Here is a 23,630-nt window from a genome sequence, read left to right as displayed (position 1 = left end):
TAGCCATTTTGATACACCCATACCTTGCCACTCCCTGCAGCCATCACTGTCCTTCTCCTTCCCAGAGCGCCCTTCTAGATCTTCTGGAACATCTTATGGAACCGCGACCGAGCTTCCATGTTAGCAACACACCCAACCCCAAACGCCGGGATAATTCTCAGCGACCGGAGGATAGTCGCCGAGAACAAGTCCCTTCGGATCTGCGCCGAACGCTCAACCCACGGTATACCGCGTGGCCTAGAGTACAGGTCCAACCCCAGCAGGTGCACTGGCGTGGCAAAGAACTGCGAGAAAATAGGCACTGTCAACTGAGATATGACAGCCTTAGAGTGCGGACTCGACGACAGGCTATCTGGTATAAGCGCAGAGAGCCAAGGAGCCATGGTAAAAGAGCCAAAGATGGTAATAGCATCTCTTCCAAGGAATGCAAGCGTCGCAGCTTTTGGTACGCCTGGCTTTGCAACAGGTGCAGTTTTAGGGGTTGGTGTAGAAGAGGCGCTGAACATTTGAGCAAAGCGCACGTCTTTCAACACACCGAGAGGAACATTGATGATCATCGTGTTGACGAAAGTAATTGTCCCAACAGCCGCTCTATGAAACTCATGAGCTAGTGTATCTGATGAGTTTGACACAGCGTATGTAGCTGCATAAAGGGCCCAGACGTAGCCGAAGGCGCGACCAAAGATGAAGCGCCCCGGATGTTTGAGAGCGTGTAGGCTGTTGAGCTTCATCCCGGATGCTAGTGGTCTATTGAAAGAGACTTTTTCAACCATTGACCTGGTGATTGGTTAGTGAGGGTATCATGGGATTTTGGTGAGTGAGTGAGGCTTACTGGTCGATGACTGTGATGACTGGTGTTATTAATGTTGCGGATATTGCTGCTGCTGCTAGGTCGCCCAGTACGGGCTTCCATAGATGGTTGCGACTGAATGTGTTTTGGACGACATCTTCATGCTTCTCTTGATGCTTTTCCATATTATGAACAATAGTGACTGCAAAGTAATAATGAGGCTCAGAATTCGTGAGATCAGTATAGTGAATGCTTCAACTGAAGAATGCCGGCATCCTGAGCATACTGCAAAGAAGGGCAACCAAGGGTACCACCCAAGCCTCTACCAATTCGGGCTGCTCCAAATCGGATGCGCTTCCTTGCGGCTTCAAGCAATCTCTTCTAGCCATCTCTCCATTCACTCCCCAGCTGACCCTCCTAACTGCCGGTGACACTGACAGCAACGCTACGACGCTACACCATCATCGCATGGCAATCCCGACGCACAAACCCGGGACCCCACACCGACAACAAGACAAGCACAATCGCCAATCTAGCCATCGGGGCAGATCCCGGGTCATTCATTCACGCCCAGAATTTCCCTTTACAGGACGCGGGGTTCAGATCTGGGTCTCGTGATAGCGCCTCTGCAGTCGGATCATTGCCCGGTCACCCACTATCTTTCACTCCAGCGGGGTACCCCAAGCCTCAGCGGGGTAAGGCACGCCAAAACGCCCACTAAAACCTTCGGCAGGTGCCCCGACAGCTGTAAACTTCAGCGTGTGAAATGTTGTGATGTCAAGCAGCATAAAAAAAGCCATTCGCTCTTTCCACTGTTAACAAATCATTCTTCTAATCATCTCTGGCTTGAAGCAGTACGAGTTTCCATCTCACTCAAACTACCTGCATCACACAAAATGGCCTCTTCCGTCCGAGCATTGACGTCCAAGGGACGATTGACTCCTCTCTGCCGAGTGCGAGCTTCAGCACCTGCGCTCTCCGTTCAAAAACGCGGCAATGCTACGATTGTTCCCTTCAGACTTCCCGCTGCTCGCAATGAGCCCAACGTAAGTAAAACAGAGCGACACTCTGATAATCAATTGACTGACGCCCTGGACAGCCCACATACACAAAGAACTCCCCCGAGAGAGCAAAGGTGGAAGCCGCCCTAAAGAAGCTCCGCTCTGAACTCCCTGTCAAGAGCGAGATCATCTTCAACGGCGTCTCCCAAAAGATCCACGCCAACGAGGACCAAGTCCTCCCCGCAGAGCATGCCACCACTTTCACAAACTACCCTCTCGCCAGCAAAGAGCAGGTCAGCGCTGCTATCGAGTCCGCCCTCAAGGCGAAGAAGGATTGGCAGAACACACCGTTCGTTGATCGAGCGGCCATCTTCCAGCGCGCCGCCGAGTTGGCGACAACAAAGTACCGCTATGAGTTGATTGCTTCTACTATGCTTGGCCAGGGCAAGAATGTTTGGCAGGGCGAGATTGATGCTGCTGCTGAGTTGGCGGATTTCTTCAGACTGGCGGGTCACTACGCCGCTGAGATCATGAGCAAGCAGCCCGAGCGTGGTACAGATGGTATCTGGACGCGCATTGACTACCGACCTCTCGAGGGATTCATCTACGCCGTTTCGCCTTTCAACTTCTCCGCCATCGGTGGTAACCTGATTGCGCCCGCTATCCTCGGAAACGTTGTCCTCTGGAAGCCTTCTCAGTACAACATCCACCCCAGCACCATCATCTACAAGATCCTTCAGGAAGCTGGTCTTCCCAAGGATGTCATCCAATTCGTCCCCGGTGACGCCGCCGAAATCACCGACATTGTCCTCCAGCATCGCGAATTCGCTGGTCTCAACTTCGTCGGTTCTTCTGATGTCTTCCGCTCCATCTACGGCAAGATCGGCCAGGGTATTGCTGAGAAGCGATACCGCGATTTCCCCCGCGTCGTCGGCGAAACTTCCGGCAAGAACTTCCACCTCGTCCACCCCTCAGCCGACATCAACAACGTCGTTAACCACACCATCCGTGGCGCCTTCGAGTACCAGGGCCAGAAATGCTCTGCTACATCCCGCGCTTACGTCCCCGAGTCGCGCGCCAAGGAGTTCTTCTCTCTCATGACTCAGAAGATGAAGAACATTACCCAGGGTAGCCCCGACAAGGACTTTGAAGCCTTCATGGGCCCCGTTATCCACGGCCGCTCCTTCGAGAAGATCAAGAAGATCATTGACGAGAGCAACAAGGACCCTCAGGTCAAGCTCATTGCTGGTGGAGAGTACGACGGCTCAGTTGGTTACTTCGTCAAGCCTACTGTCTACCAGGTTGACTCTCCCGATCACCGCCTCTTCAACGAGGAGATCTTCGGTCCTGTCCTCGCTGTCCATGTTTACAAGGACTCTGAGTTCTCTCCTCTTCTCAAGAACATCGACCAGAACGGTGGTGGTCTTGCCCTGACTGGTGCTGTCTTTGCTCAAGACCGTGCTGCTCTCCGTGAAGCTGAGGACGCCCTCCGCTACTCTGCTGGTAACTTCTACCTCAGTAAGTCTCCGCCAATTAACAATTATCTCGTGCAATTTACTAACATCTCTCTTAGACTGTAAGACCACAGCTGCCCTCATTGGCCAGCAATCCTTCGGTGGTGCCCGAAGCTCCGGTACCAACGACCGAGCTGGTAGCCCCGACATGCTCCGACGCTTCGTGTCTCCTCGTCTGGTTAAGGAGGAGTTCTTTGAGCTGAACGAGTACCTGTACCCTTCCAACACTCAATAGACTTAGCACAAGCATCTAGATCTGTACAAAAGTTTAGGAATGATTTAATAAAACGTTAATGACCATATCGAGCACCGTGGTATAAACTGGCTAGCAAGTGAACGCATCATATTTTGCTTCTACTTTAGGTCACTAGACTACAATGATCTCCAAGCTGTAGAGTAATTTAGATGGAATGGATGAAGGGTAGTCTAAGACCGTATGAAGTACCTGAACTCCTCAGCTTTTTAGCCTCGTCGTAGGGTTCCTGATGTTCGTGCCGTTTGCCTCTCTCTGTTTCTCCATCCGCAAGAACCTGACCGTCAGACATAAGAAAAAAGCCATGGAAGGTAATCAGAGGTGTAGAACAGCTGGCGAGGGTTTCCATGTCTCAGTAGGTGCCATTCCAAACACCCTCAGATAGTCCGCACCTGTGATAAAGTTGGCTGCCCCCAGATCTCCCCAAACCATGACCAGATACTGTCAGATTAATACATTACATACTGCGATTATACTCATCAGTCGTATAAGCCAGCATAGCACTCGGCCCAGCTATGTTCCATATGAATGTAGACATCTTTCCACCCATGCTCGGCAATATTCATCTGGATGTCGTCAATAACTTCAAGCCACCCTATTTCGTCTGAATCCTCGAAACAGCCGATGGAAATAGTAACAGGATTTGCTTCTCTCTGCTCATGTACACCATAGCGAAATAGCGTAATAACCGACACCTCCCCCCTTGTTGCATTGTAAGCGTTGAGTCGCTGGCGTACGACCTTTCTAATGGTGTCCCATTCGGCATCGTCACAGAACGATTCCTCGACCGGATGGCAGTATATCCTCTTTGTAAGCCTGGGATCCTTCATGTCGACGTGGACTGTCGTATGATCGAACTTGGCCCCTTGAGAGATGTTATATATGGCCTCCACCATGTCGTGGACAGCGTTCTTCCAGTCCTCCTGCTTGTCTACAGACCAAGGCGCCGTAATTCGAAGAGTGGGAATGCTTTCGGTGTAATGACCTTGATCCACAAGCTGGATCTCCACCTCATCTTCATCTTCATCCTCGAACTTGATTTGGTATCGGGAGAGGATTTCTCTGGCCTTTTCTTCGATGGTGCTTACGTGGGGGACGATGAACGATGGCAGCGAGGTTTTACTCACTTCGACGCCGCGGTTTGAAAGGAGCTCTGGCCAGGCTGCACGGTACCTAGCAGTTATGACATCGAATCGTGGCTGTGTTGTTCTAGAGCTTTCGACTGTGGATGGTATCGACCCTTGCTTCTGGGAACCAGACCCAGAATGGGATGCTGAATCCTTCTTGGACTCCATGACTGTTAGGATCTTAGTGGGTTAGCGCTGGGGCGGAGGAATGGTGTTCGGAAAGGCAATGAGTAAGTTGGAAGAAAGTATTGTTACCAAAAGCCCTGCCTCTCAGTGAAACTGGAAGAGCTGCTTTCTCCCTTTATAGTGCCTCATGGTGATAGAATGGGGGATCTCGTACCTAGCGAGAATTGTATTGATGTTGAATGAAGGTGAAGACAGCAGGGGAACTCATCGTGTATTTATAGAATTTTAGAATTGCAGCTGAACTGTAATCATCATGAGGGTGGGGAATGACTCAGACCGCGGCCTGCGGAAAGCCAAAGATTGTTTGACTTTAACTCATAGGTCGCATGACGCAAACTTTCTCGAGTGACCTAACATTTGGAAGCATTTCAAAAGCTTAGCATCAACAATATCACGACATGCCACAGAGGGACAGACTAAACTCGCGTAAGCAAACCGTATTATTGATTTTGACGATGCTCGCTAACACGTTTCAACGTGTGCTATTTTGCAGGCGATGGGAATGGGTTCCACGATTTTGCGCCACCCGGACCGCTTCAAAGGCGCCCTTGAAAATGATATAATGGCTTAAAGGATAAGCTCGATGGGAATGATAAGCCTCATCCATCATCGCAGGATTTGTTGATCTTGTGTCTAGTAAACACCAGTCCAACGACTCCTCCATCCTCATCAAAAACGGCCGAGCCACCATCGCTTTTGACAATGAACTTTCCTATGAAAACGTACCATACCATGGGGAAGTAAATTCCAGTACCGGTGAGTATTGCTCCAAATACCGCCTCTCGTGTCCGTCCTCCGCGATTGTTTGAGGTAATCCTATTTTGCGACTGTAGGCTCCGTGGTGGTATCATCAATGTCCAAGGACGGATCAACCAGTTGAACTTTAGAATCCAGGAAGCCAAGGACGAGATGGCGAGGAAGTGTGCTTTTTTTGACCAAGGCAGGCATGTCCTTAGTAAACTATTTGCTGCACCTAGGCACACGCGCAGATCCCCTGACGATATGAGGCATGGTTCGCCCTTGATTGAGGCATATGAAGCTCGACAAGGCTTCAATGTCCTATCTTCGGAGCAGGTTTTGGTGCGATATTGTCAGGACGGTGCAGCTCATCCGACCTTGACATTCGACCAGCCTCTACAGGATCAGTCCAAATCCATTCGTTCAACTCCAGTCAGGGTGAATCATGAGTCTAGAAAGTGATTGGCTTCACGTTTGGCCGCTAACCCCGAGTTTCCCTTTTGCAGCGTGATATGACATTTTCGGTGGCCCAGATGGTAAAGGTGCGTTCGGGGTGACTTGAACAAAGCGTCCGGACATTCAGACAAAGTTAGCATCTCTTTTCATAAATGCTCTAAATTGTATTAGACCAGGTACCCTAAGCTTTAGAGCAGCTAAAGAAAGAAAGGCCTAAAAGCTGGTCTAAACTTGCATAAAGTTATTAAACTATTTCGTCCCTTATGATGCTACTATCAATTGGCTACTAACGTTAGTATCGCGCCCGTTTCAGTCATCACCTAATCTTAACTCCAAGCACTTTTGTCATCGCCATCACCCTATCAGTTCACGTTCTAGGATTAAATGTCGCCATATCCATCTACCGATGCCGTTGAGCCGTAGATGTCTCCACAGGTTGCCCCTGCATAACTTCCCAGAGAGGCTAAGTGCCATCATGATCTGCACAACGCGAAACGGAAAATTGTCCCAATTGAGAAGCTCGTGCCAAGAACCCCGGAGCCCTTTTGTATTTACAAAGGGCCTTTGTTGGATGATATCTCCATTGCGATGCCGTGTTATCCAGAGTCGCGTGGATGATGGCATTGACGATGATAGCCATTTGGGAGAAATAGATAAGAATGAGAGAAGTTCCTTCGAATATTTACTTTGTTCTTGTTGTAGTATCCTGTCTCTATCCAGTCTTTACTTTCGCTTATCCGGGGTCTTCAGTGACATCCAACCACCATCATGTATATCTCTTCATCCCAGTGCCTCGTGCTGGCATTATCTGCTCTTCCTACAACCTTTGGCAAATCGTTCTCTCACCATGCCGAAGTCCCTCAAGGCTGGCAGGTCCACGAGACTGCTCGAGTTGCTTCCTCCGGAAAGCAGCAGGTCTTCAGTATTGCACTGACCATGCAAGGTGTCGATCAGCTCGAGTCCAAGCTTCTTGACCTCTCCAGCCCCGACAGCAAGAACTACGGCCAATGGCTTTCCCAGGATGAAGTCACAAACGCCTTTTCTCCCTCCAAGGAAGCCGTTTCTTCAGTGACCAAGTGGCTCAAGTCAAATGGTGTCAAGCACTACAAGGTCAACGGTGGTTTCATCGACTTTGCTCTTGACGTCAAGGGAGCCAACAAGTTGCTCGGTGGCGACTATCAGTTCTACACCAAAGAGGGACAGACCAAGCTCCGAACTCTGTCTTACTCCATCCCTGATGAGGTTGCGGAACACGTTCAGTTCGTCGATCCCAGCACCAACTTTGGTGGCACGGTTGCTTTCAACCCTGTCCCTCATCCAGCTCGAACCATCACCGAGCGCAAGGACAAGCCTACCAAGAGCTCTGTTGATGCTTCGTGCCAAACGAGCATCACCCCTTCTTGCCTGAAGCAGATGTACAACATCGGCGACTACGCTCCTAAGGCTGACTCTGGAAGCACCATTGGTTTCAGCAGCTTCCTCGGCCAATCCGCTCTTTACTCCGATGTCTTCGCGTTTGAAGAGAAGTTTGGCATTCCTGAGCAGAACTTCACAACTGTGCTCATCAACAATGGCACTGATGACCAGAACCCTGCTAACAAGGCCTATGGCGAGGCTGATCTCGATGCTGAGAACATTGTTGGCATTGCCCACCCTCTTCCTTTCACTCAGTATATCACTGGCGGTGCACCGTATGTCGGCCTTGATCGTCTAAAAACTTCAGATGACTAACAATTTTCAGTCCTTTCGTTCCCAATATCGACCAGCCCACTGCTGCTGACAACCAGAATGAGCCTTATGTGCCCTTCTTCCGTTATCTTCTGTCTCAGAAGGACCTCCCTGCCGTCGTCTCCACCTCGTATGGTGATGAGGAAGACGTAAGTTCACATCTTTCCCTGTATTCTTACCTCATCTGACACTACAACAGAGCGTTCCTCGTGAGTATGCTACTCTTACCTGCAACCTGATTGGTCTTCTCGGCCTTCGAGGTATCAGTGTCATCTTCTCATCTGGTGACGTTGGTGTTGGTTCTGGATGTCTCGCTCCCGATTACAAAACCGTCGAGTTCAACGCCATCTTCCCAGCTACCTGCCCATACCTCACCTCCGTTGGCGGTACTGTCGATGTGACTCCCGAGATCGCCTGGGAGGGCTCTTCTGGAGGTTTCAGCAAGTACTTCTCCCGTCCTAGCTACCAGGACAAGGCTGTCAAGACATACATGAAGACTGTCTCCAAGCAGACAAAGAAGTACTACGGTCCCTACACCAACTGGGAAGGCCGAGGTTTCCCTGATGTTGCCGGCCACAGTGTCTCGCCTGATTACGAGGTTATCTACGCTGGCAAGCAGAGTGGCAGTGGAGGTACCAGTGCTGCTGCTCCCGTTTGGGCTGCCATCGTTGGTCTGCTGAACGATGCTCGTTTCAGAGCTGGTAAGCCAAGCTTGGGATGGTTGAACCCCCTTATCTACAAGCATGGATCCAAGGTTCTGACTGATATCACTGGCGGTTATGCGATTGGATGCGATGGCAACAACACTCAGACTGGCAAGCCTGAGCCCAAGGGATCTGGGGTTGTTCCTGGCGCGAGATGGAATGCTACTGCCGGTTGGGATCCCGTCACTGGATATGGCACACCCAACTTTGGAAAGCTCAAGGACTTGGTTCTCAAGTTTTAGTTGAACTCGATAGAGAGGGCCTATCCTGGATCAAGTAACGTATGTATATATATTCCGTAGACATATCGTATGGATAATTGAATTCGAGCATGATAAATGTATCAGCCTCATTAAGGGGGTTATTGAGTTTGCTCCGGACAGTGGATTCATTCTGATCCCGTGACGTTTGATGTGGGCTGGCCAGTCTATCTGTCCATCTTATACTGAAATAACTTACTATGCCTTCAAGGAGAGTGGTGCAGCGGAATCCTACCTAGAACCTATAACTCTCTCTATCTCCAAACCTAAAACTCCTTTCAACCGCTGCGCCACTCTCCTTTTTGCTCATCCGTTCGAATGCAAGAAATTCCAAAAAGTCTTATCGCTCGATTGCCTTCCTGGCCCCCCTTTATATAATGAGTTAACTCTATCTACCTTCAACAAGGAGTGGTGCAGTGGGATCCATCATAGAACCGATGTTTAGAAAAAAGCGAAAGAGCAAAAGAGCGGACACAAAAAACAGCAAGGAAAAAAAGACAAAAAGAAACAAAAGAATAAAGGCCAAGAAAAACCTAAACCCCCCAATCACCTACCCCGGTCCTATCCTCTCCTCCTGGCCCCCTCTACCCATCCGACTGCCCACTCCTTGTGTCTTTTTTTATTTTATTTTAACTCCCTTCTTCTCTTGCCACCCATTTAGCTTTGCCTTTCACCACGCAAGGCTGAACACTGCCACCACAATGAAACAGCATGCCTCATTTATGCTGTTCGAAACATAGCCCTTTTCTTTTTCATATCAGCTCTTCGGTCATCGTTACTAAATGAATTGTATTTCTCATTTAATAGCGCTGTAACTTATCACTTACGACAAGTTTCTTATCTTGCTTCAAGAAGAGTGAGGCTTTGGTGCTCATAATTGTACTTTAGATAGTACAGGGCGATAAGTGATACGAGTGATAACACCCGTCATTTTGGCGGCTACGCTAACCCCGGATTTCATCGACAGCTCCACTAAATCGCCACTAACACTTATCATGGGGTTTTTGGAAGCCGATCTCAGTATCGGCAGCTTTCCCGATATCACCTATTCTCGGCTTGGGCTTGCGAATGGCGTCGTCACCCCCACATGACTCGGTCTATTTTTACCTTTTCTGGGGAAGTCTGGACAAATGAAGCCCATAATCGACCCATCGTGAGACCGACTCTTGCATGAGGGATGGTGTATAGATACAGACGCCAATGTCAACTACTTTCGCCCATACCATTTGTCTTGACTATAGCTTAAATTACATCCCATATACGCCATGAGTGTCGCCAAATCCGAACCTATCCTCATCGTCGGAGGTGGCGCATTTGGTCTTTCGACTGTCGTCCATCTTCTCAAGGCTGGATACAAGGACATCACTGTGCTTGACAAAGATGATGAGATCCCTTCTCGGTGGTCTGCTGCCAATGACCTCAACAAGATTGTCAGAGCTGAATATGAAGACCCTTTATACCAGGACCTTACCGTGGTTAGTAGTAGCAACATCGATGCTCCGGGTGGCTTCACGGAACTAGGCTAATGCATGTCGGTTTAGAAAGCCATCAGGGCTTGGCAGACTCCCTTCTTCGCACCTCATTTCCATCAAGTCGGCTTCCTTCATTGTGTCTCAGGCAATGCACCCAAAGAAGCCCATGATACCCTCAACCGCTTCCGTGCCGCTGCTGAACGAGATCCTCGTCTCAAGCCCCATTTGACTCCTCTCAACTCACAGAAGGATATTGCAGACGCAGCATGGCAATACAACGAAAGCTCGTTCCCTGGCTGGACCGGCTACTTTAACAGATTCGATGGATACGCTAATTCTGGTTCGGCATTACGCTCTATCTACCAGGCTACCAAGGCACAGGGCGTGAAGTACATCCTCGGCACTGCTGGAGTTGTATCCGAGATCGTTTACGAGAACACCTCTTCCGGAAGGAAGGCAAAGGGTGCCAAGACTACAGGTGGCCTGTTCTACCCTTCTAAATTTGTCGTCATATCAGTTGGCGCAGCGGGTGCCAAGCTCGTACCTGAGATCGGAAAGCAACTCGTGGCGAAGTCATGGTCCGTCGCCCATCTTCATCTGACTGATGACGAAACGGCTGCGCTACGCGGTATCCCAGTAACCTACGCTCGTGACCTGGGTTTCTTCTTCGAGCCTGATCCGAAGACCAACCTATTGAAGCTCTGTCCCATGGGTGGTGGCTTCATCAACACCGACCCCAAGACGGGAGTTTCCCATGCCCCTACAGATCTCAAACAAAGCGCTTTTCTGCCTGGGGATGATGACAAGCAGCTTCGTGAGCTTGTACGACAGACTCTTCCACAATTTTCCGACCGACCATTTGTCAAGAAGAACCTTTGTTGGTTCGCCGATACTGTAGGCTCCGACTTTATCATCGACTATGTGCCCAATACATCATCTTCGGTGCTCTTCCTATCCGGCGATAGCGGCCATGGGTTCAAATTCTTCCCCATCTTTGGAGAATGGGTCAAAGATCTTCTAGAGTCGGATAAAGGCGAGCAGCCGGTTGCAAGATGGAGATGGAAGAACCCAAAGACGGATGAGAAGCAAGGTGACTGGGGTGGTGCTGTAAGTTGGAGGCTGGGTAACTCGAAGGAGCTTGTTGATATTCAACCTGCTGGCCATTCTAAGCTCTAGGCGTCCGTTGATGCAAACTGCGTGCACACTTTTCAACTAATTATATTGCTTCAAACCTGTCAAGATAAGTTGAACAGAAAGCCAAAGCCATCCGTCCGGTAAATGAACTACCAGTTTGTTAGGAGGAAACATTCGGAGAAGGAATTTATTGTACTAGAGCCCACCCAGGGTCAAAACAGTTGACCAGAGAGCATAAGAGACGAAAGGAATTAGTCACCTTATGCAAGTTTAGGCCAGAATTTAGGTTATTTTATTTCTGTATCCTAAGCCTTAGACGACAATTCTTTTGACACCCACCTGCACTGCCTGCATATTGATCATCTTATTGTTCTTTTCCCAGCTGCAGTTATTAGGCGGCAGCAGTATGCTTTCATTTCGCTTCTGAATTGACAAGCCCTAAATCTCAACGCACTCTTCTCTTCCTCATCATTGCTCCCTCTCAGGCCCAACAACCTTTACCCTCCGCCTCTCACTCCACCGTCCCTCTTGGACATCGTGAAACTCTTCTTTCTGCTCGCTGTTAGACTTTGTGTCCAGTCATACAAAGCCTCTTCTCTCATCTACCGGATGGCAGAACTGCAGCACTTTATCATTCAATCTCGCTCCCTTATGAGGCTTCCTTGGGGAGATCTTTCTCTTGGCCGATTGTGACAGAAAGGGTTTACGTATGTAGATTGACAAGATCCCTTTCCACTCATGTTTGTAACTCATCGCGATAGATCATGGATGATATTGCGCCCGTCAACCTCTTCCCTGGGGCAGCAAAGGCCTTCACAGCGTCGTTGGCTGACCTGCGTGAAGAGTTCCATTGGCAAAATGACACCATGAGCAAAGCCCTTGACCGCATTCAGAATGGTTTCATCGCCATCCAGAAGAACATCGCCCCCAATCTTGCTGATCATGTTGCTGAGCAAACTCTGTGGTACCTCGATGTACTGAGTCCCGCCGCGGTGGATGACATTGGCGATTGTCTCCTCTACAAACGATTGTCGAAGAGGACTCCTGCATCGGCAAGCATTAGCTATCCTGATTGGTTCTACTTATCCTGTATCTACGGATCTGGGAACTGCCAGCTCGAGCCATTCCGAGTTTAGGTATCTCGTCACTGGGGTGTACAGTTCCCAGCCGATGCCGTGTTCTACCCCGCCGGAATGGATTGCCGAACAGAACAGGCAACGTTCTGCGAGTCTTTCGCGCAATACCAGAAAGAATCCCATTCCAAGAACACGAATGATAGTGAGCAACAAAAGCTTGTAAGTAATCATGCCATATGGTATCGATATCTTTATTCTAATCATAATAGGATACTGAGAGAACAGCTACCATCGACCCTACGACATCTGAGAAGGTGACTCCTTATCAAATGAAGATTTATACCGCTTGGAACTTCATTCCGGTCAGTCGAAAGTCCAAGGCTGTTCAGCCTTCTCTGAACATTACCAAGACACTGGAACAGGAAGAAGAAGCCGACTTTGCCTCTTTTCAGCGTCGCGTGGTACAAGCTGTCCAAAACGAGTTGGCAGCGCAGAGAAGGTCCTTTGACAATCAGATCGCTTGTCTGGACAAAGATCTTACAGCTTTGCGCGAGGAGCAACAGATCACGAAGCGAGAACACGAGAATACCAAGACGGCTCTGGCAAAGGTCACAAACGACCTTGACGGCTTAGGCCAAATCCACAACAAGACCGTGGAGGAGTTTGCTAACAGAATGGGTCAACTTGAGCAAGACCTTGCGCAACAAAAGACTGCCTGTAAGGCCGGCCTATTAACGCAATTGGACTATTTACGGGAGCTTGCGCAGGTCATTGCCGGAGTGGAAGACTCCAGTTCTTCCGACAAACGCAAGCGGAACAGCGCGCAGGAGGGGAGAGATGACAGTAAAAAGCAATGCAATTGAAGGAAGACAATATCGATCGGGTTCATGGATACTAGTAACCCACAGCTATTCCGCACTCAGATTCAGGTTTGGGCTACAGAGGGTAGTGGTAGCACTAATCTTGGTTGTATCTTAAATGCAACCCCAACTCACTTCCCTCATGAATAACAATAGAATGTGGCCTTAGATTGACCCGCTTCTCTACTACTCCAGCTCCTAGATAGACTAGATGCAGCGCGATGGATGTCCCTAGAACAACTTTCCACCATCTTCGTCAAGCGTTAGACTGTTTTCCAAATCATTCACCAGATCCAGACTCGACATCGTGACTGATCGATCGTCAGGGTCCATCTTGTGTTCGAGCGCTTCAGCGTTTTGGACAGACTGTAAGACCATCGATCGGGCTTTGTTGTGACGGGTGAGTAAGCTCTTATCATATGCCGCTTTTGTAGCCCTTTCCAAGTCATCGAGTTTGGCGCGAGCAGCCGTTATCTCTCCCAGCTTGAAGTTGCAACTCTTTTCTAGCTGCTTCCTTTCCTCATCCAGATATCTATGGGTCTCTTCTATGCCTTCCCGAACTCTCTTGATCGTATTCACATATTGATCCTGTTCTAGAAGCATGGCTAGCTTCAAGGCATCGGACAATAGCTCCTCCAGCTGAAAGTTGTTGATGCGGGTGCGACTGACAGCAATGTCACGAATCTTGGACATAGAACTTGTAAAAGCTCTGCGTTCTTTGGGTCGAAGAGTCGATAGAAGCTCTTTCTTTAAAGCTGCCACCCAGTTCTGCAGCTCTGCGCTCTCGGGGCAGTCCCAGCCATTGTCTAGGAGTGTTTGAGGCATGTGGTGCTGACAAAATACAAAGCACATCTCTTCCAGCTTCTGTTGAAGGAAGACCATGAGTCTGTGCTGCGCATTAAAATTGAGATAGATGGGACGTGGGGCGTCATTGGCCTGGCAGGAATTGAACGGCTTCCCAACACCATCCTCCTCGGGGGTTTGAAATTTTTCAATGTTCGGCTCCGGGACGTAGATAGGTTCCTTAGGTTCCTCGGGTTCGGCAGGCTCGGCAGGTTCCTCAGGCTCGGCAGGTTCCTCAGGTTCGGTAGGTTCTTCAGGTTCTTCGGGTTCTTCAGGTTCTTCAGGGTCAGGGAATAGTGCCTCCACAGGAGGTTCCTCCTTCGGGATGATTTGATCGTTCTCAGGGCTAGGCTCGGTAATTGCCTCTGGCTGTTGGATTACCTCCGGGTTTTTGGACCTTTCTTTGATTTTCTTCATTTTCTTCTTATCCTTCTTACTCAACGGAGCTGTAGAGACGATTTGTAGACCATTGAGAGAGGGGGGTTCTGTCCAAGTTGTGATATTTTGGCCACTGCGGTCGGGTAACCCCCAGGACTGTTGGACTTTTGAATCGTCAGCCATCATGAACTAGGCACAAGGATGACTGGGTGATCGTGGATTAAGAATGGAACTTGGGAAAGTGGGAAAGTATGGCATCTTAAATGCAACCTGGATTCACTACGCTTATGGCCAGCGACGAAAAAGCTGTTGGTGGCGTTGTATGGCCTCAAAACTTCTGTCTTGGCTCTCATGCATCTCATACCCGAACAAATCAGCCCTCAACAAGTTTTCTCAATCCCTCCGTACAGCAGGCCTGGATAATGTGTGGTAGTCTGTCAAAGTGGTGTGCAGGTGTATCAGTGCTTCAACAATACCGCCATTCGACATAAGGTCCCACTAAGTGACTGTCAGCAGCAAAGCTCGCACCCCAACTGAGGTGATATGTCGGGATTACAAGGGTTTTCAGTGATCCCACACCTGTTTTCCCAATTTATCGACTGCCAAAATCAGGCCACCAATCACCCCGTGAGATTCTTGTCAGAGGTCAGACTTCTACTCAGCTCCTGCATGGTTGAGGGATATACAGAAAACCATCCAATTACAGCACAGGTCTTCCCAATAGAGATAGAAGCATCAGCGGCAAGTCTTACGAAAGATGACTTTCCGTATTACTTTCCGGGGGGGTCAAAGATCTGAAATACAGGAATGCCCCCGCCTGCTACATTTCAAGACTCGATCAATACCTCTTCCGGTGCACCTCATCTGATCTAACTCCCTTTCTTCCTTCTTGCTCCCTCAAACATGTCAGAGGAAATACCTATCCCAGTACTACAGGATACAGAGTCTGGTGAGGCAAAGACGGCTGGTCCACTTACCCACGCGGAATATGTCGCCTCCAATTTGGGTATCGAGCGCGCCGAAGAAAACATAAGCGCAGACAGGATCCGGCGCGATGAGTTGATCTTTCACCGAATCGTTGTAGAAATGGCAATGGAATCTCAAATTGCCAGAGGTGTAGCTCTACACAAGCTACGTACTTATCTTCGAAAGGATAATTCGAATGTAGATGCCAAGAGCGAGCATAATGAAACTGCTCTTCAACTTGCCGTTGTAAATGGCATTGATGAAGCCATTCCAGAGCTGATTAAATATGGGGCTGACGTTCACGCTGAAACCGAAGGCAAGACCCAGTCTCTGCACTTGGCGGCTTCCGAAGGTTACAGAGCTATTGTTGAGCTTCTGCTTGACAATGGAGCTGATCATGGAGCACAGGATGATAAGGGACGAACAGCACTGTATGTTGCCTCTTGGTTAGGATATACCGACATCGTTGAGTTGCTACTGTCTAAAGGTGCGAAGGCGACAGTTGGCGATGAAGATGGCTGGTCACCATTGCATTTGGCAATCTCTGGCGGTTACAAAACGATATTCCAGCATCTCTTGGACAGCGACAAGTCAAACATCAACCAGAGTGATAACAAGTATGGCTATGTACCTCTGATCGCAGCGGCTACCTGGGGTCAGACTGAGATGGCCTCTGAACTGATTAAAGCAGGGGCCGACCTTAACTGTACGGACGTTGATGGTTGGAGCCCACTGCATCATGCCATTTGGAAAGGACATGGACAGGTATTATCGCTACTTCTCAAGGAAACAGTAGACCCAAACATCCAAAATAGAGATGGCTGCACGGCACTTCACTTTGCCATGACATACCACAATGAAGCGATCATTCCCGAGCTACTAGCATACGGCGCTAAGGTAGACATTCGCGATAATGATGATTGGACTTCACTGCACTTCGCGGCTCGGTATTCAGATGCGGCCACCGCCAGCGGCTTGCTGAATGTAAAGGGCGAGGCTATCCATCATCAAGACAAAGGGGGGCTTACACCCTTACACATCGCAAGTAAACGGGGTAACATGGGTGTGTTACAGCTGTTGCTTGATCGAGGTGCGATAGTGAATGTCAGGGGGACGGACAGCAGTACTGCTCTACATCTGGCTAGTGACGCACGTGTGTGGTACGGGCACTACGAAAGTGAGGAAGGGGACTATGAGCCGGACGATTCTGGCAATGAGGACTCTTCAAACCTCAAGCATATCCAACGAGGCGAGGTTATCAGCCTACTAATGGACCACGGCGCAGACCCGCACATCAAGAACGATAAAGAGAAGACACCCATGGACCTCATCATGGGCCATAAGGACCCAACCCGATTTTGTGGGCTTTTAAGTCATATATGCAGGGGTAAAGCTTTGAAGCAAAACGCCCAGGAACATCAGGCTGTCAGACAGCTTAAGTTGGAGGATATGCTGGAAAGGCAGGAATTCGCCTCACTCCTCTCGAAACTTATACGACAGTCACCTCGGAGCGACCAGGCTGAGGATACCTTACGATTAGCCCGGTATATGGTTCTGGACATCATCCAAAGCTGGAGTCAGCCACGTCTATCTCACCACCTTCCCTCTGTGATATGGCTCCTCCTTGCCGCATCAGATCGCGACAGGTTGCTTTCTGACAGGTGCCAAGCCGTTCTAGCTTCACTCAAGAAAATGAACTCCCAGCAGACAAATCGACACCCAATGAAGAAACCTCAGAAGAACTTGAAGGCAGATACAAGTACGCCTGCGCGTCATGGGAAGGACCAACCAATCATGAATATCGCAGGCCTGGACCTCAGTTCTGAACAGAAGAATAACCCGATGGAGGCTTACGAGGAGAGTGTTCCCGACAGTCTGCGCCTGGTATGTGATATTCTACGAGACCCACCTTATTCGCAGCTTCATGCAGACGATTACAGTCAGTACAAGGAGCCAAAGGCTGGTGAGGGTTTGGATGACATCCTAGACAACTACGACGCCATTGTCGTCCAACTATACAAGAACAGGGGCCAGTCAGGAGTGATTCGAAGATACCGATCAGTCAAGGAAATTATATACGGAGAGGGGCCAACCGATGTCATGCGGGGCGCTATGCGCGACTTAGAGGCTATGAGAAGTAAGGGTCTCCTGCCAAAGGATCATGTCATGAACGACGGTGAAGAACCAAGATTTAGGTGGATTCATCTGCCAGCGACGAACGTGAGTGCCGAACTCGAAGATACATTCTTGATTATCACTGACAGACACGCAGATTGTATGGATGAAGGTATTCACAACAAAGGCTGTATTCCAGTTCACAGGTGAGGTGCTAATGCATCAAATAGGACCTGCTTAAAAGAATCACGATTGAGCACGGATGCGGTCCGGAAGAGTACTATGAACTGAAGTCATTTTTCCAAGACAGCTGGATCCAGGTACCTGATGGTGAAACTCCATCACGAATGATGAAGCCACGTGCTGTGATCAGAGACGTGAACGATGCGCGACAGATTAATGATTCTGAAAGCGAAGACACCGGTGAGAGGCAAGCAGGGAACCCCTTCAAGGATGGAACTGATACTTCGAGCCATGACTTGGAAGGGCGAGAGGATACCACAGAAGAGGAACAAAAAGAATCACGACCGGGATCGGTTAGGTCTACGAACGACAATACTGCGAAGGTGGAGAGTACACATTCGGAACAAAAGCAAGACCCAGGGTCTGACGGAGCCCAGTCTGAGAAAGGGACAAACAAGCCGGATGGAAGTGAGGAGCTGCCCAAGGTGGAAGAATTCCAACCTGAGAAGAGCTCTTCTAAGATTATGCCAGCGTCTGCCTTATATGTAAGTTCCTAGCTACTGCCAGCTTTCTGTTACCATACTCACTTGTTGTCTGCAGATGCCTTACCTTTGCTTCTCAACACACTACAGGGAAAGCACAAAACCACAGGCTAAGCCACCCGGCTTCGAAAACTACCATTCTCTGTTAAGAGCCTACTCTAGCTCAGTCATTCACGAATCGCCGACTCTCGACGAATGGTACTACAACTTTTACAACGAACAATATGGACCAGATTTGGACAGCAAGGCGAATGCTGACCGAATCAACCGTAACGAGGATCAGGTCGTTACCAAGTTCTTGAAAGAGTTAGAAAGAGCCGACGATGAGGACCACTTCACCTTGTTGAGAGTCAACCAAATATGGATATGGGTCGTTGGAAACAGTACGTCCTGGACACTGTTGATGTTTTTGCACTAACTGAGGGTGTTGTAGAATGGATACTGAGTGCTTCCTCCTGCTCACTCGATGACAATCATGACAACTTGGTAGAAGGTGTACTTGACCAACTCAATAAACAGGCCGAGTACGGAGGCAATCGCTCGCAGCCAGAGTCCGCGGACGCGATGGCCAAGATCATCGTCGATTACTGTGTGGGCTCTTACGACAGAAAGCCCAAGTCAAAGGCCAGGATGTCTATCAGTCAGATATTTTCGAACTATATGAACAGCATTGCAAGTACTCTCTTCGCTCTAAGTATCACATAGCTAACTAGGCTAAAGGGCCGAGACGAGACCGAGATCTTCAATACCCTTAGCCGTTCCGCTCCAGATACGTCACGGGGGCGGCAAGACACACAGGGCCAGGAACCGCACAGCCTATCCCGCCGACGCCAAAGCTCACTCGCATTCTGGAAGAGTACAAACAAGCCATGGAGCGAGGAAGCAATGAGAAAGTCGATTGAGAAGGCCAAGAAGCTTTTTTGCGACATTAAAGATGTCCGCGACGAACTAAACATCCTGAAGTCAGCTGCTCGCTTTCAGCGGGTGGTTCAGAGGAATCTTGCAAGGGGTAAAAGAAATTTAGACATCTCAGCAGACTATGTCGAGAATGATATCAGAGAGATGGACGAGGTTGCCAGCAGGATACAGTCAGCAGTAAGTTCAAGAGAATTTAGTATAGAGAATGACTGTTTGCTGACTACTGTATCTACCAGCTGAACACGACGTTATCGCTACAACAAAGTGAAATCGCGAACGAGCAAGCACAGATTTCAGCGAATCAGAACAAGGTCCTCATGACTTTTACCTTTGCCACGCTTCTCTTCGTAAGTTCGATATTGCTATTCTGGGTACTAAACACTGACCAATCAGTTACCTTTGTCATTCCTTTCTTCTTTGTTCGCGTTGGATGCGGATTCCTTTCAGAAAACCCCAAGCTGGGTCTTTGCTGTGATCTGTGAGTTCGGATCAGTAATTCATCTATCAAAGCATTATTGCTAATTTTACTTAGTCCTCGTTGCACTTGCAGTGTCTATTATTATCTACCTGGGTGCTTGGTTCGTCACCAATCCGAGCGTCAGACATTCTTTCTCTGAGTTTGCTCGCCGGGGGCTCTCGGGACATTCTGACTCTCTGAAAGAGCCCTCGGGTAAGGACGCAGATGAACGTCCGAAAGATGAAAGGGATCACGGTTCTGACAACAAAAAGTTGGACCGTGGTCAAAGACTCAGCTTAAGCACGGATACTCCAACGGTTATGCGGTTGAGGAAGTCACACGAACAGAAGCTGAATATGAGCGGAGGAACAAGCCACGATGCTTCTTGGTATGCTTGATATGCCACTTGTTCCAAGAAAGCCACTGTTCAGCGACCGCAACTACACCATTCGCTTGCCAATGTATCCACGTTCTATATTCACATCAGATGAAACAATGAACACGAATCCATCCCCTGCACCTGATTTGACATATAAGCTCCAGTTTCCTGCTTGTAAAACTGCTTTTGACATTCACACACAACTGCATATCCACACAAAGAACAATCAACCAACTCACCAACCAGATCACTAAGCAAATCCTAACCATCACCTATAACATTCTATCACAAACATAAACCATGTCTTCCACTAACGCATACGAGAGTTCCCAGGCCAAGAGCCCCGCACCTGCTGCTACTCAAACTTCTTCCAACGAGCCTGCTCTCAACACCAATGCTAAGTACGCTCAAGCCAGGAAGAATTACAAGCAAGCCATGAAGGAGTGCAATCAAGCCATGGAGGGCCGAGAGAACGAGTTTAACATGCGATCTGCCCAGAAGATCGAACGGATGGATGCCATCAACGAGGAACTTCATACGAAGCTGATGTGTACTGACGTTTCAAAGATTCCTACGGGAAAGCTTGGCATCAAGGATTTCCGCAGACAGGTTCAGCTGCTGTTGGAAGAGCTCGACAAGATCCAGACCGAGCTCCAGGACGATCTTGACAAAGAAAGTACCCAGAGCCTCTCCAGATTTGCAAAGTAGGTCTCGAACATCAAAGTGAGAAATATTTTCACGTCTTTGGTGTTCTGATCTCAAGTCGTGTTGTTTAAGACTCAAAAGCGCTTCACCCACCCTATTGGGCTGTCTCTAGTTTTTGCTTTTCACTTTTGCTTTCATAGATCAATTTTTTTCTTTCAAATATGTTCTTCGCTTGCAGTGACTTCATGTCCACACTTGAGTGATGTGAAGATGATGTTTCTTTGTTGTTGTTATCTTATCCCATATCTTATCGCTGCACAGTCCCTAGGACAATTTCGACGATTGACGCACTGTAATCTCACTTATCTTATCTACTATCTTATCACCTCTACAGTGCATTGGATAGTGTCTAGACCTCGAACACTTTAAGCCTTCTTATCTTATCATGTCTTACCAAATTCGGCCGAGAGTGTTATCTCGGCTCCGAATATTATCTTCAATCCAGTCTCGGTTTTACCTTTGCTGTTTCCCCAAGGTCAGATAAGCATCCTGTATTGAATAAATCCGGAGGGAACATTGCGTTAGTGCCATACATCTCAATTCCAAAAAGAATTGTCAGAATATGTGTTGGGGTTAAACAATGCGTACCTCCACACGCTTTTCGGTTGGTGTTCAAATGTTGATTTTGTAAATTCCTGGCCAAGCCATACCGGGACAAAACTGATTACCGGAGCTTTACACCATTCCAAAAGCTCTTGTAATACATTGCCAAAAAAGCATCACTCTGCTTCGGCCCATTTCTCCAGCAATTCCTCCATCTCCGACGCCGTAATCAGGAAGTTTCACGCCGAAGAAGACCTCCGGCGAACCCGACCGAAGTTGTAGGGTAGTCAATTGGCCGAGACAAAGCACACACCCCATTCTTTTTCCCGGGTACCCTACCGGTGGGATCGGATGGGGTCCCGACCTGGAGATTTGGAGGGCGACGTCCACTCAAAGCTTCCCCATGTTCGGAGGAGGGTTTGACGTGTCGGGACAGATACGCGATGCAAACCCCACTTCTTGATGAGGAGTCAATTGCTTAAAGAAGAACGAGGTTGAGATATTTTGCATCAATTGATTGAGACATTATCATTTCGAACTGTAACTCCTATCGATTAGTCTCGTATTTGTCAATAACCATTCACAATGGGCTCCCTCAACCCCCAATCTCAGCTACCCCACGTCCCCAGGTAAGCCCCTCCAAACTCACCATCATCAGCGAGATACTGACTCCTCACAGCCCGGGAGTATGGGCACCATCAATCACATTCTTCAACCATGCAGATGACACAGTCGACCATGATGCTCAAGCTAAATACTTCAAGCATCTGGCCAACTCTGGCCTGAACGGCCTTATCGTCATGGGCTCAAACGCAGAGGCTTTCCTCCTCACCCGCGAAGAGCGCTCTGAGCTCATCGCTCTCGCCCGCAAGACCATCGGTCCTGACTTTCCCCTCATGGCTGGCGTCGGTGCGCATTCTACAAAGCAGACTCTCCAACTTGCTGAGGATGCGGCCAAGGCTGGCGCCAATTACCTACTTGTTCTGCCGCCCGCGTACTTTGGCAAGGCGACTACCATGAACGTGGTGAAGCGCTTTTTCAAGGAGGTTGCTGCCAAGTCGCCTATCCCAATTGTCATTTATAACTTCCCTGGTGTTACGAACGGTGTTGATCTTGATTCTGAGACCATTGTTCAGATCTATGAGGAGAGCAAGAAGTCGCATCCTAGCGGAAAGTCCAACATTGTCGGCGTGAAGCTTACATGTGGTTCCGTGGGCAAGATCACCCGTCTAGCAGCCCAGATCCCCTCGTCAGAGTTCTCTACATACGGCGGTCAATCCGATTTCCTCATCGGTGGCCTCGCTGCTGGCAGCGTTGGATGCGTTGCTGCTTTCGCGAATGTCTTCCCTACTCTCACAGCCAAGATCTACGCTCTGTACAAGGAGGGCAAGTATGAGGAGGCGTTCAAGCTGCAGCAGGTTGCCGCTCTAGCGGAGAGACCCTGCAAGGCTGGTGTCGCGTCGACAAAATACGCTGTTGCTGTTTACTCTGCCAGGTTAGCTGGAATTGAGGGTGCAGAGGAGAAGCTGGCGCCCCGCCATCCCTATGAGCCTGTTGGTGATGCGGTGAAGCAGAGTGTGCAGAGTATCATGAAGGAGGCGGGTGAGAAGGAAGAGGAGTTGCTGAAGACGTGGACTGATCGCGTCAAGGGTCGATTGAACTAAAGTAATAAGTAAATTGGATGGCATGTGCATATAGAAGAACAATGAAGATAAAAAAGTCTTGAAGCATGAAATAATGGACGTCGCCGTGTGGTGTTTTTTGATCGCTCAAGGTGCCAGAATGAAGATCGTAGCCATGGCTAACCATGCAGGCAGGTTCTAAACTTTAGGGCGCCAAAATAAAGTCATCTAAATACTGGCCTAAGATAACATAAGATAACCAAATTATTTCGTCTCTTAGGATCTCGGTGTCCGATTCTTTGACGGTCATGGAATCTCGATAGAACATGCAACCGCCCTTCTCATGACCTTCGATGCGTCCATTCCTCTGCATGCATCTTCCGGACTGCATTGCATTGCCTTAATCCTGTCTCGGCAGGTCATGTTCAAATGCACGGAGCTCCGATCATCGTCTTCTGGATGTTCTAGCTCAACTCAATTGACCGGGGATGTTGCAGCTATCAACAGAAAATGAGAGCGAAACCGGGGTCATCTCCACCAGCCCGCGTTATCAACAGCGACGCTAAAAAGTCGCCTCCACCCGGTGACGAGGAGTGAACACCCGGTTCTCATCTGTTACAAGAAAAGAGCCTCTAGAAATAAATATAGCAAGCTAGAACCCCGCATATTCATCAGTTGTT

General features: G+C 49.0%; 10 protein-coding genes across 10 annotated transcripts; 7 read left to right on the top strand and 3 right to left on the bottom strand.

Moving 5' to 3' along the window:
- Positions 1-22: 22 nt before the first annotated feature.
- Positions 23-975, bottom strand: B0J16DRAFT_398565 (uncharacterized protein; the record flags this gene model as incomplete). Its single annotated transcript, XM_046132396.1, has 2 exons — positions 23-777; positions 833-975. 2 exons carry the CDS (start codon positions 973-975, stop codon positions 75-77), a joined length of 846 nt encoding a protein of 281 aa, XP_045982567.1. The 3' UTR covers positions 23-74.
- A 584-nt stretch (positions 976-1,559) lies between these two features.
- Positions 1,560-3,577, top strand: B0J16DRAFT_286452 (Aldehyde/histidinol dehydrogenase). The gene is made up of 3 exons (XM_046124098.1): positions 1,560-1,836; positions 1,890-3,309; positions 3,365-3,577. The coding sequence occupies exons 1-3, from the start codon at positions 1,687-1,689 to the stop codon at positions 3,538-3,540; spliced, it is 1,746 nt and encodes a 581-aa protein (XP_045982566.1). The 5' UTR covers positions 1,560-1,686; the 3' UTR covers positions 3,541-3,577.
- Positions 3,578-4,037: 460 nt separating this feature from the next.
- On the bottom strand, positions 4,038-5,041 carry B0J16DRAFT_371820 (uncharacterized protein; the record flags this gene model as incomplete). The annotated part of the gene is made up of 2 exons (XM_046130434.1): positions 5,026-5,041; positions 4,038-4,865 (listed from the first exon to the last, which is right to left on the bottom strand). Exon 2 carries the CDS (start codon positions 4,851-4,853, stop codon positions 4,038-4,040), a length of 816 nt encoding a protein of 271 aa, XP_045982565.1. The 5' UTR covers positions 4,854-4,865; positions 5,026-5,041.
- Positions 5,042-6,692: 1,651 nt separating this feature from the next.
- B0J16DRAFT_286450 (peptidase S8/S53 domain-containing protein) lies at positions 6,693-8,878 on the top strand. Its single transcript, XM_046124097.1, has 3 exons — positions 6,693-7,756; positions 7,807-7,942; positions 7,993-8,878. Exons 1-3 carry the CDS (start codon positions 6,834-6,836, stop codon positions 8,737-8,739), a joined length of 1,806 nt encoding a protein of 601 aa, XP_045982564.1. The 5' UTR covers positions 6,693-6,833; the 3' UTR covers positions 8,740-8,878.
- A 1,144-nt stretch (positions 8,879-10,022) lies between these two features.
- On the top strand, positions 10,023-11,405 carry B0J16DRAFT_267773 (FAD dependent oxidoreductase; the record flags this gene model as incomplete). The annotated part of the gene is made up of 2 exons (XM_046123458.1): positions 10,023-10,232; positions 10,299-11,405. The coding sequence occupies 2 exons, from the start codon at positions 10,023-10,025 to the stop codon at positions 11,403-11,405; spliced, it is 1,317 nt and encodes a 438-aa protein (XP_045982563.1).
- Positions 11,406-12,127: 722 nt separating this feature from the next.
- On the top strand, positions 12,128-12,499 carry B0J16DRAFT_383989 (uncharacterized protein; the record flags this gene model as incomplete). The annotated part of the gene is made up of 1 exon (XM_046131381.1): positions 12,128-12,499. One exon carries the CDS (start codon positions 12,128-12,130, stop codon positions 12,497-12,499), a length of 372 nt encoding a protein of 123 aa, XP_045982562.1.
- Positions 12,500-12,556: 57 nt separating this feature from the next.
- Positions 12,557-13,302, top strand: B0J16DRAFT_398549 (uncharacterized protein; the record flags this gene model as incomplete). Its single annotated transcript, XM_046132395.1, has 2 exons — positions 12,557-12,658; positions 12,709-13,302. 2 exons carry the CDS (start codon positions 12,557-12,559, stop codon positions 13,300-13,302), a joined length of 696 nt encoding a protein of 231 aa, XP_045982561.1.
- Positions 13,303-13,530: 228 nt separating this feature from the next.
- Positions 13,531-14,720, bottom strand: B0J16DRAFT_414354 (uncharacterized protein; the record flags this gene model as incomplete). Its single annotated transcript, XM_046133442.1, has 1 exon — positions 13,531-14,720. Exon 1 carries the CDS (start codon positions 14,704-14,706, stop codon positions 13,531-13,533), a length of 1,176 nt encoding a protein of 391 aa, XP_045982560.1. The 5' UTR covers positions 14,707-14,720.
- Positions 14,721-15,612: 892 nt separating this feature from the next.
- On the top strand, positions 15,613-16,419 carry B0J16DRAFT_267208 (ankyrin repeat-containing domain protein; the record flags this gene model as incomplete). Its single annotated transcript, XM_046123437.1, has 1 exon — positions 15,613-16,419. A coding segment is annotated over one exon (807 nt), but the record flags the coding sequence as incomplete, so codon positions are not given.
- A 5,361-nt stretch (positions 16,420-21,780) lies between these two features.
- Positions 21,781-23,059, top strand: B0J16DRAFT_286446 (uncharacterized protein). Its single transcript, XM_046124096.1, has 2 exons — positions 21,781-21,957; positions 22,008-23,059. The coding sequence occupies exons 1-2, from the start codon at positions 21,914-21,916 to the stop codon at positions 22,990-22,992; spliced, it is 1,029 nt and encodes a 342-aa protein (XP_045982558.1). The 5' UTR covers positions 21,781-21,913; the 3' UTR covers positions 22,993-23,059.
- The last annotated feature ends 571 nt before the right edge of the window (positions 23,060-23,630 follow it).

Source organism: Fusarium flagelliforme, assembly GCF_020744385.1.
Source record: "Fusarium flagelliforme strain FIESC 12 MPI-CAGE-AA-0113 chromosome Unknown B0J16scaffold_4, whole genome shotgun sequence".
NCBI classification, from domain to species: Eukaryota; Fungi; Ascomycota; class Sordariomycetes; order Hypocreales; family Nectriaceae; genus Fusarium; species Fusarium flagelliforme.
Note: the sequence above shows the minus strand (reverse complement) of the source record. Positions and strands in the feature narration are given on the sequence as shown.